The sequence below is a fragment of the Vicia villosa genome, unplaced genomic scaffold, assembly GCF_029867415.1.
Source record: "Vicia villosa cultivar HV-30 ecotype Madison, WI unplaced genomic scaffold, Vvil1.0 ctg.000218F_1_1, whole genome shotgun sequence".
Classification (NCBI taxonomy): Eukaryota; Viridiplantae; Streptophyta; class Magnoliopsida; order Fabales; family Fabaceae; genus Vicia; species Vicia villosa.
This window is the reverse complement of record NW_026705082.1, coordinates 483,429-495,522: the sequence shown is the minus strand read 5'-3', so window position 1 is coordinate 495,522 and position 12,094 is coordinate 483,429. Positions and strand designations below refer to the sequence as shown.

At 35.1% G+C, this 12,094-nt stretch overlaps 2 protein-coding genes across 2 annotated transcripts; one reads left to right on the top strand and one right to left on the bottom strand.

Moving 5' to 3' along the window:
- The first annotated feature begins 4,077 nt into the window (after positions 1-4,077).
- LOC131625521 (uncharacterized) lies at positions 4,078-9,607 on the top strand. The gene is made up of 9 exons (XM_058896373.1): positions 4,078-4,284; positions 4,365-4,413; positions 4,511-4,599; positions 4,687-4,743; positions 5,601-5,663; positions 5,754-5,819; positions 8,303-8,389; positions 8,734-8,827; positions 8,926-9,607. Exons 1-9 carry the CDS (start codon positions 4,180-4,182, stop codon positions 9,456-9,458), a joined length of 1,143 nt encoding a protein of 380 aa, XP_058752356.1. The 5' UTR covers positions 4,078-4,179; the 3' UTR covers positions 9,459-9,607.
- Positions 9,608-9,899: 292 nt separating this feature from the next.
- LOC131625522 (uncharacterized) lies at positions 9,900-11,730 on the bottom strand. The gene is made up of 4 exons (XM_058896374.1): positions 11,581-11,730; positions 11,396-11,486; positions 11,096-11,291; positions 9,900-10,924 (listed from the first exon to the last, which is right to left on the bottom strand). The coding sequence occupies exons 3-4, from the start codon at positions 11,260-11,262 to the stop codon at positions 10,087-10,089; spliced, it is 1,005 nt and encodes a 334-aa protein (XP_058752357.1). The 5' UTR covers positions 11,263-11,291; positions 11,396-11,486; positions 11,581-11,730; the 3' UTR covers positions 9,900-10,086.
- Positions 11,731-12,094: the final 364 nt, after the last annotated feature.

Below are 12,094 nucleotides of genomic sequence, written 5' to 3'. Positions count from 1 at the left end.
TTATTTGTGTTGTATATTTTAAGAATACATTTTAAAATCCCAAAAATATTATTTATTTAGTCATCTTTTAATTAAATCAAAATAATAGCTTTTTATACCTTTTAAAGGTCTTTTAATCAAATATTTTTAAAAGGGTTCCTTCACCAAATTGGTTGTTTATACTTATGTGATTCCCTTAGGGTTGAGTTTAGCCTCTTTTGAGGAAGATACCATGATCCCCATTAGTTTTCACTTAGGGTTTAGTTTTTCCCAAGTGAATGGATTTAGTTTGTACCTAAAACCCTAATCTTTGATCCGTGATCTTTTCCTTTGATCTTGATGCAACACCATGTTAATATTAACTTATTCATCATTGCCATGATCATACATTGTTTATCCACATGTACTGATTGATCCATATACTTGTATTGTATACCTTCATTATATACTTTTACTTGATATATACATTGTTGATTAACCACACATACATGAGATATTTGCCCATCCATACTCATCCATTTGATCATTACATCATATTCACACATACATGATATGATCGGCATTGAGGTATGCTATCTTATTCCATAACTTTTATACTTGAGTTTGTTTGTATACTTTGATATCTTTGTTTATACCTAACATACTTTGATTGTATCCATGATACACATACTATGTCTAACCCACCACTTGAGATGCTTACCTTAATGATTGCTTGAGATGCATGACTCCTCATTGTTATTGAAATCCAAAGGAATGGGATAATATTGACTAAAATTGTCAAGGTAGTCACTCTCTCTCCCTTCTCTTTTACTTTGTGCTCTGTATTGTTAAAGCTTATCACTTCCCCTGTTTTAAAAATGGTTTTTTTACTGTTAAAGCTCAACCACCACTCTTGTAACTTATCCTTGCCTTGTATGGTTAAAGCTTGACACCTTTTAAAAACTTGCTTCGTATAGTTAAAGCCTAGCATTTTAAAAACCTATTGTGTATTGTTAAAGCTTAACACCCAAAAAGACATTTGCCGCTTAGGCTTTTTATTTTCCTTTTTAGGGGAACTACAAATGCTCTGACTTCCCTATTGCACTTAAGGGGTATGTAGGCACAAGATGCGATATTTTACCGAGCACACACAATAAAATTCTTTTCTCACCATCACACTCTATTTCACAAAACAAAAACAATAAATAATAGCATATATTTTCAAAGAGGTTCCTGCAGATTACTACAGTTGTAAGGGGTGTTAATACGTTCCCCTTGCATAACCAACCCCCGAACCTAAGATCTTTGTTTATTTTATTAGTTTTGATTTTACAAAATTCCTTGGGTTTTGTTTCGCTCTTTTTCCCATTTCCTTTGAAAATAATAAAGCGCGGTGGCGACTTTAACTAAAATATGAGCTGGGTCAATCCAATGGCCTCAATCTCAATTTTTCACCACTACATCAGTCATCTTAAAGTTTTTGGATCAATGTGTTTTAGACATGTTCTTGGACAAATGAGGAAGAAGCTAGATGATCAAAGTCAGACCATGATGCTCATAGGTTATCATTTGACTGATGCATATAAGTTGTACTAACCAAATAATGATAAGATGGTGATTAGTAAAAATGTTCTTGTGGACGAAAGCAAAGGGTGGAATTAGATTCAGGAGTCAGGTCGACATATGTAAGAGATAGTCCCAACTTGGCTTGAAGAAGAAGAAGACCAACAAGCTGAAGTCATAACCAATCGAAATGAAAACCACCTAAGCAGAATGTTAGAAGATCGATTGAAGTAATAAATGAGTCGACATAGCTAGATGGATGTGAGAGATTTCCAGATCAAGCACTCAATAAAGATGGTGACTTAATAGGAAAAGTGACGATGATGATTGAATCAGAACCAATCGATTTGCATCAAGCCATGAGTGATTCAAATTGGTTAATAGCCATGGAAGAATAACTCAAGGCAATCGAGAAGATTAAGACATGAGAGCTTATCAAGAAAGCTAGCAAGAAGCCAATTGATGTGAAATGGGTTTACAAGTTGAAACGAAGGTAAATGGTGAAATTGCCAAACATAAGGCAAGACTAGTGGCGAGAGGTCTTATACAAAAACTTGGTATTAATTCCAGCGGAACCTGTACACCTGTTATAAGGTTGGAGACAATCATAATTGTTGTCTCAACTACAACATACATAGGGTGGTAGATACATCAATTGGATGTAAAGTCGGCATTTTTGAATGGACCTTTGGAAGAAGAGGTCTATATCATTCAACCACCAGGATTTGAAGTCAAAGTGCAGGTGTCAAAGGTGTGCAGATTAAGGAAGGCTCTATATGGTATGAAGCAAGCCCTAAGGGCTTGGAATAAGAGAATATATAGCTTCTAGTTCGAATCAGGATTCATAAAGTGTGTCTCTGAACATGGAGTGTATATCAACGAAGCAGACAAGGTCATTCGAATAATTTTATGCATGCTTGTAGATGATTTGTTAATTACAGGTACAGATGAAGCATAGATAAAAATAGTCAAGTCGAAATTAATGCAAGAGTTTGAAATGTCTGACCTAGGGAACTTGTCATATTTCTTAGGAAAGGAGTTTAAAGACACGAATGAAGGAGTGTTCTTGCACCAGAAGAAGTATGCTTAAGATATCTTGATAACGTTCAAGATGAGCAACTGTAATGCAACTGTCACTCTATTAGAGACAACAGAAAAGTTGAGGAAATATATAAATGATGAGTTTGTAAGTGCAACACTGTACAAGCAAATCATTGGGTCCTTGAGGTATCTATGAAATATAAGGGCAAACATTTGTCAAAGTTTTGGATTACTAAAAAGATTCATGGAGAAACCCCAAGAATGTCATCTCATTACATTTAAGAGGGTGTTGAGATACATAAAGGGTATACTTGATCATGGTGTGCTGATGCCAAGATAGAAGAAGACAAACACATATGCAGAGGTATATGGATACACTGATTCAGATTTCAATGGAGATCAAGACGAGAAAAAGCGCATTACAGTCTACATATTCATGATAGGAGGCACTCCAATCTCTTTGAGCTCAGGGAAACAAAGCATTGTGGCTTTGTATCATGTGAAACTGAGTACGTGGCTACATCGTATGGAACATGTCAAGCAATATGGATATATATGATGCTAGAAGAAACCAAAAATCATGGAACCTAAGAAAATAAAATTGTTTGTCGATTACAAGTCAGCTATCGACCTAGCCAGTCATCCTATGTGTCATGGTATAAGTAAACACATAGAGAGGATGTATCATTTTCTCATGGATCAAGTAAATAAATGAAAATTTGACCTTGAACATTGGAAGACAAAATGACAACTACCTGATATACTCATCAAACCCCCGAAGAAAGTCAGGTTTGATGAGTTAAAGAGAAATGTTGGGATGAGAAATATCAAAAACATGAATTAATGGAGTTAGAAGTTGTAATTCATTGTTTTGTAGAAAAGACTGTATTCGACCTAGTCAAAATGTAATTTGTATGTTTGAGGCTTTGACTACATGTTTTTGGCTTGAACCATAATTGCCTATAAATAGGCATGTAATTGTAATTTCAATATATAATTTTCGTAGTTAACTGTTTTTACAATAACTTTAATAAAATTCATTTTCTCTCAATATAGTTTCACACTCATTCTTTCTTTCCATTCTTCTTCAATCTTCGTGAAACCCTAATTGTTACATCTGTTCCAACATTAATTACTATAGTCAATATTCAACTCTTGCATCTTGACTAACTCCCCCTGTTCTTATGACCGATTAGACCTCTTCTAAAATAATATTGCCTTTATCTCAGTCGTCAATATTCAACTCTTTAATACCACACAATTTTTTATCATTTAAAATTCTAATTGATTACATTACATCATTTAAATCTATTTCCTTCCTCAAAGAAATAGAATTATCCACTAATCCATTAATATAATTGTAGATTGTAGTGTGTAAATGTTTAATTAATTTCACAAATTCTTATATCATGAAAAATTAAATATTTTTTACCTACAAAATTACAGTAATACTGAGTACATCTTTATTTATTTTGTCTATAATTTCAATAATGAATTTATTCCATTTTAGTACCAAAAAAGAACACAAAAAAAAAGTTACTGCTCACTTGACATGTCAAAGCTGTGAAGAACCAAACCCTACTCTAACCCCCTCCTTCACCGTTCTTCCGGCGAACAATGACGACACGTATAGCGCCGGGCGTCGGTGCAAATCTACTCGGCCAACACTCCGCCGAGAGAAACCAAGACGCCACTGCTTACGTCGGCAACCTCGACCCTCAGGTTCATCTCCACTCCTCTCTCTCTAACCAAATTCGTTTTCCATCCCTTTCCCGCTTCACATCTCTTTTTCTTCTTTGCAGATATCAGAGGAATTGCTATGGGAGCTTTTTGTTCAAGCTGGTCCCGTAGGTACTATCTATTCTATCATCACATGTTCATTTTAGGGTAATTGAATACACTGATTTAATTTAACTTGTTATTCTCTTTTTTCTTTTATTTGATTCAGTTAATGTGTATGTTCCCAAGGATAGAGTTACTAACCAGCACCAAGGTTATGGATTTGTTGAATTTCGGAGTGAAGAAGATGCTGATTATGTACGTGTTATTCTTTATTATTGATATTGATATGCCCCTTTTATAAACCTAATTGCTTGTTGTTGCTTACTAATTCTTCTCTTGCAGGCTATCAAGGTACTTAACATGATTAAACTTTATGGAAAACCAATTCGTGTAAATAAGGTATATTTATTATAACGACACCGTCTTTACTTCTTTGTGTGTGTTGGGGTATTTAAGTATGATGAAATCGGCTAACGTAGGGAGGCTTATTATATCAATGTTCATGTGTTTGGTTCCGATTTGAATGGAATGAGTTATTTTATTTCATTCTATTCTATACTTATGTATTGTATTGATAGAGATATAACTTAGTAATTCTATTACATGTGTGCACACGGTATTTGTCATCGGTTAGAAGTTGGTAGTTTGCTTAGAATTTGATGCTTAATCAATTAGATATTTAGATTCAATACATTCAGAATGAGAACCCTACTTTTCATTTCTCTCTTTCTATCAACTCTGACAAAGATAAATAAGGATATACAAAGTTTGTATTAAATTGATTCACGATGGCCAAGAATCTCGATTATTACTATTGCTCTTTGGAGGGAGTGGGAGTTTGTGTATCTGGGGAGTTAATCTTAGAGATTTTTAGACTGGGTTATCTTTTTGTGCCGCTATGCTTGTACTAAAAATAGACATCCTCATTCCTCAGAGGATGGAATCATTGTTATTGCTCATGATTTTTATGAGTACAAAGTTCTAACTACCGAGCAATATGCTGATATTCATCTTTTATTTTCATAATTCTTATTGTATGTCATTCAAGATGTCGTTTTCACAATTGAATATTTCATTCTTCACAAAATAATTAATTTCTCATGCTTACAATATGGTTGTGTGAAATTTGTTCTACTCTGTTCAAGTTCTGCCGTATACCTATCTTATACTGTTGCCCTTGTTATTTTGTGAAGGAGGTATTAGTGTCTATGCTACTTGATTATAGAGTACTGATTTACTATTTTTTTTGCTTTTAGGCATCCCAAGATAAAAAGAGCTTGGATGTCGGGGCAAACCTTTTCATTGGCAATCTGGATCCTGTAAGTCACCAAATATGCAGGTTTTTCTTTGAATTTTTCATCTGTGCTAGGCATTGAGATGTAACAAGACTTATAATGATTCTGTTGCAGGATGTAGATGAGAAGCTCTTGTATGATACTTTCAGTGCATTTGGAGTTATTGTTACTAATCCAAAGGTTTTTTACTCTTCTAATTTATTTCATTACACTTGATAGTGTAATGGTTGTGTCATTTAAGTAAAAGTATCCTGCTAGCAGCAGTGGCTAATGCTTTTCATACATTGCCAAATTCTTTATTTCACACTATAGGCATCAATATCTTGTGCATGAAGCGAATTTAGCAAGAAGACCTTATTGGTTTTCTGAGAATACAGAATTTACATGATATAGGCTGACTGAAACTACCCTAGGAGGAAAAAAAATGAAAAAAATGAAAGAATGAAGAAATTATTCCTGACCTACGTTAGGTAAGCTATCAGGATGCATTATTACAATTTGTAAAGTACAATCAAATCAAATTACAAAGTTTACCAAGCTAATTCTTATCACTGATTTCTCTCCAATACTTCCCTCAAACTGGTAGTCAATATTAATCATTCTTGGCTTGCCCTTCCATGAATCCAAACCCAGGTTTTGATAAGGTTTTCAAGAGTATATCCACCTTCTGATTTCCTTTTGGAATGTAGATGTTCTTATACACATGAATAAATTTCATGTTTGATAAAACTCCTATATTTTGATTATGCTTCATTAAGTCACTGGACAGGTTTAAGAACAGGGTTTATCGCTGATTTTCTCTCAATGTATAGCTTTATATCATAGATTTTTCGCTATAGGAAGTCTGATCTTATAGGAGTCTCAATTTAAAATGATTCAAAGACTTGATGTTCTATTACCCTGGACTCGGCTTCAAAATTGCTCCTTGCTTGAATGATTGTTTTTAGTTTTTACTCTTTAGTGACCCCATATAACAAGGATTCCACATACCATTGTGAACTACCTATCTTCAGTTAATCCAGTTAATCAGCTTCGGCAATCAGTCTCTTATTATGCTTAAATTGAATTTTCCTTCTTGGATTCCCTTGAGATTTATGGTCATCTGTAATTAAATGCCTTTTGGTAAGAAACTGAAAAAAAACAAGCTTATTACTCAATTTACACTGTATAGGTAAAGTTGGGACTTTTAAGTATATATCAATTTTCTGTCATTATTCTACTGGACTTGCATCCGCCATGTTCTTGGAGATTGCTCTAGCCCATCCTAATGGGGATTTCTTTGGTTGGCAACATTCTTAACTATACCATTTATGGGCGTTACTGTATTTTGAACAAATCCTTTAAAAATGAATTCTCCTTTTTTCATTTTCTGACATACAGAATTTCATGATAGGTTGTAGCTGCTTAAATCAGAGTAAAGAATGATATGACTTAAATCCTAACATAGGGGAGTTAACAATCATATATTTTGGAGATAACAATTCATATACAACTAGTCTAATATCTAGTGCTATGCTGTATGGATGAACACATTAAAATAGTGAAAATCTAAATTACATAAATATATCATCTTAGATACTACCTCCTTTATAGTATAATATTTTTTAAGGTTAAAATTTTCAATCATGATATTTCTGACATAATACAGTCACTTGATTGCAGTTTCACAAGATTATATTTCTTAAATATACATATTAGCACTAACATATAGTTGTCAATTTAAAAAATTAGTATTCTTAAGCAAACTCATGTATAAGAAGTTCTACTACAATAATTCTTTTGTTGGAAACTTAACAGGCAGATCTATCAAATAATTCTAATGCTCATATTTACAAATTGTCCCTGGTGGGATTTGTATCATGACACCTCTTGAACTTAAAACTTCTTAATGTCAGATTGAGGTGATAACAGCTTCATTCATTAGCTGTTTGGGTGCGTGCGCACACACAAACAATATGGGGAGGCCATGCCAAAACTAAAGGGAGTGAGGTTTAGCCACCACCATAAGAAACAAAATAATCAATTGTTCCCGTTCACATAGACCAACTGTTAACATAGGGCACAGTGGGGCTTACGATTGGAATTATTTATTATGATTATTATTATTATTTATTCTCATCTAAATTGCCGGTAGTTATTAGGGAGGATGCTTATGGTGCTAGCCTGCCTCGCGCTGTTTGTTAGTTTGTAATTATCCCTTATTAATAAAATCCAGTTGCTACAAATATCTCAGTTATGGGTTTAAGGATACATACATCTTGTCTTCTTGAAAAAGGAATAATTTCTTTTGTTCATTCTCATATGCCAACACTCAGGTGAGAGCATACTGAAGTTAGAAAACCACAATTTTTAAGGCTACCAATAAATGTGTACATGTTTGTATTGAATTGGAGTTTGCTGTGGGGAAGAGTTGTTGATGATGGCTGTTGCCCCTGATTAATTGCACTTCTGCACATTTTTTAGGCATTATATACCCTGATTAATTGCATTATCACAAAATAATCATCTCAGATATATCACATCTATAATCATCTTGCCCTTTAAACACCTGAGGTAGGTCCACAAATGAGTTTTGGCTAAGTGTGTTATCTGAGGGATGGAATATTTATATATTGGATGATTCTACTTTCAATTTTAATTGTGTTTATGTTCCTACTCTTCAGATCATGAGAGATCCCGACACAGGAAATTCCCGAGGCTTTGGCTTCATAAGCTATGATTCATTTGAGGCATCTGATTCAGCTATTGAGGTATGACTTGGTTTTTGAATCATATGTAGAAATGTTGAGGTCAACCTTTCGTTCTTTTGTTATACTCATTGTTATACAGCATGCATGGATTATAAATTGAAGCTGACTTGTAAGAGTATATAACACTTGGTAACAAACAAATATATGGATACATGGGTTACAGCCTTGTATCCAATCATTACCTCATAAATTATAAATTTTAAATTATTTCCACACCCATAAAGTTTTATATTTGACTTCAATGAGGGTTTCATGATTCCAATGGCTTCATTTGATCAATGGCAACTTTCATATATTTCTTGTCTTCAATTCAAATGATAATGAATTGTTTCTCTATTTGATAGGCAATGAATGGACAGTATCTTTGCAATCGACAAATTACAGTGTCATACGCTTATAAGAAAGACACTAAAGGTGAAAGGCACGGTACTCCCGCAGGTGAGCCCGTTTCTTGCAACTCTATTTTTAGGATCAGTTCAAGTCTTATGTTTTCACTACTATCTTGGCTATCTTCTCATATTTCTTGTATGATGCAGAAAGAGTTTTGGCTGCAAGTAATCCAACTGCACAAAAGAGCAGGCCTCATACTTTATTTGCCAGTGGGCCACCAACACTTCCCAATGCTCCTCAAGCTAACGGTACCATTCCTGCTCCAATGCCACCCCGCCCCTTCGCTAATGGCGTTGCCCCACCTCCTATTCCTGTCATCCACCCACCACCTCCTCAAGCCGCAGCCTTTCAGCCTATGCAGATGCCCCCACCTGGACAACAAGTATGGCATCAACAGCAGCAAGGCCAACCAATGATGCAACATGGAATGCCTCCTCCAATGCAGCATTTCAGACCACCACATGCAATGCAGATGCCACCGCCACCACCTCAGCAAGGTATTCAGGGACCTCCAAGGCCTCTTCCACCACCCTCAGTAATGGCAGGCCAGCAACAGCCTGTTTGGAGACCACCACCACCACCTCAGCAACAGGGTGGACATCCTATGGGATATCCTCAGTCCTCAATGCCGCCACCACCACCTCCCAATCACCATGGAATGCGACCACCTTCAGGTTAAAGAAATGTAATTCCTATGAGAATGTTCCTGACCACCATCATCTGGAATTTTGCCTGTTGTTAGTTTTAGTGCGTTATATTTCTAACTACAGTGGTGCGGATTGATTGTAATATTAAAGTCCATGACAGTCAAAATCATTTCCAACAGAATAGACATTTTGAGTTATTACATCTTTTTATCTTTAGTTTACACTTTCTATCTAGGTCTAAATATTTTTAACATTTTAAAGGATATTAAGTTTTGCATTAAAGTACAAATAATATAAAGAATAAAAGTATACTAGTTGACTTCAAAAATGAAATAAATCAGATGATACACGTGATAGCTTGTCAAAGACCCCTTTTGGACATGATCATGTGATATCTGTAAAATGGAACATAACCTCCTATGTATAGCGCACAACTGCATTTATTTTGATGAAGATCGTGATGGATATAATGTAGTTCATTTTTATTAGAATAAATTTAGATTAAGAAAGAAACATCTCATGCAATATCAGGAAAATTCAGTTGACACCTATTGAATGAACCCAAAATTTCAGGACAACATAACAAGCAAAAGGTAAGAATGTGGTCACCATCAACACTCTTACAACTTCTTAAACCAAAAAATGAAAACCATAACAACATTAAAAAATATCAAGAATCTCTGTAATGAAATTATTACAAAGTGGACAATTTCCCTTAGCAACCATAAGCTCCCTGGAACACATCCTACAAAAACTATGACCACAAGCAGCCATAGCAGAACCCTTATGCTTCACCATGCAAATACAACAGCTTTGTTCCAAAGCACTTCCGCCATTTTCATCATCTTCATCTTCTTCATCATCATAGTAATCTTCATCATCACTTAATACATACCTCGCCCCTTCCAACCCCATTTCTCTATCAGTCTCCTCTAACAAATCCATCAACGACATCATCGGATGTCCTGTCCCCCCCTCCTCTTGTTCCTCCGAAGCAGCTTCTGCCGCTTCCTGAGCAGCCACAGCCTCTCTAGCAGATAATGCTCTCCCTGTCTTCTTAGTTTCATCATCATCATCATCCTCGTCATCGTCGAAGCTGTCTCGAAAAGTCACCACACGTCCTTTCCGAAAAGGCTCCGACGATGGCATGTTGACGGAATTCTTACGTGAAAGTTGCGGTCGGAGATGTCCTCCTCCGCTGATGGGATTCTCAGGGGAATCTGGCGTGAAACGAGTTGAACTCTTGCGAGTGAATTGTGGTCTGGAAACTGGAGCGTTGGATTCATCTGGCGGAACGAGGTCGTCCACTTGGTGAGTTGTCGTCATGTCTGAGTCGTGGTGAGTTTGGATTCGGACAGAGTCGTGACGGCCGAGCTGGGAAAAGGTTCTGCTGTTTGGATTTTGGATGGGAATGTCTGATGTTGGAATGTGAATTGATGATGTCCAAGCCGAGCCTGCGCGCTTCAGCCGAAGCTTGTCTTTAAAGGCTTTCCAAGATCTTAAAAATCAATAAAAATGAAGTATTAGTATTATTTTTCTACAACATATTTTGAGTTTCATGTTGCATGGTTGAAAATACGTTAGTTAGACGAAATCACAAGTGTTGGTGTCAGTGTCTAACACAGACTTTTTTTCCAGAGGCGTCAGTGCTATAGAGTGTTTGAGATACCTTCGATCTTTTTTGTTGGTTTGATCTTCTTTGATGATGTCAAAGAGGGTTCGGCTTTTAGGAGATGGTTCGGCTGGCGTTATTGAACCGGGTCTTTTTTGATTGGCTAATATGTCATTAAGTGTCAAACCGGCTAGCTTCTCTCGTCGGCTATCTGTACCTGTCATTTCTTAATAAAGTCTTTTTTTCCGGCGACCTGCAAATATTCAAAACACAGCATTGTCTTCTCATAACATCTAAATTAACATTAATGGTTCAAAGGTTCAAATACAAGCAAACAACAACAAAAAAACGATATACATTGAGTCCCCGAACAGATTGAGCTAGAGGTTATCACAATGAAAAGTTGTTTATATCACCACTTTCGTCCAATGTTTGTTTAAATTTAATTCTGCAAAAAAAAAAATGGTGAATTTAATAGAAAGAAGAGTGTAATAGAAGGATATGAAAAAAGACGTGGAGTGTTTGTTCTATGAGTTTGTCACCTTCTATTCTTCTTCTTCTTCAAACCTTGTTCAAGTATGAATTTGCTAATTTTAATTAGATGTAATAGTTAGAGTAAGAGAAAGTGGAGATTATAGAAGAAGAGATGGTTGAATTTTGGGCAATGTAACGAATTTTATGGGGAAACACATCTATCCAATGTTTGCGGGGAGGTCTTGAAATCTCCTAAAATAATTGAGTGAGAAGAAATATAACAAATCATACTAGTATTACTAGTGATGCACATGTTGCATACAAGTACATGCATAATAATTGTGGTAAAAAAAATGAAAATTGATTAATTTACATAAAAATATCAAATATAGATTATTAATTATGTACACATTTACTCTCCTCTAATTATATGTATAACTATCCTTTTTAATATTTTATTTTATTCTCAAATTTGTCAATTTTTTTTGAAAATTAAACATATTGTTAATTAATTAGCATACTGATTAAGTTAATTACAATGTTAATTAAATGATTAAATGTACAAAATAATAATGTTGATAA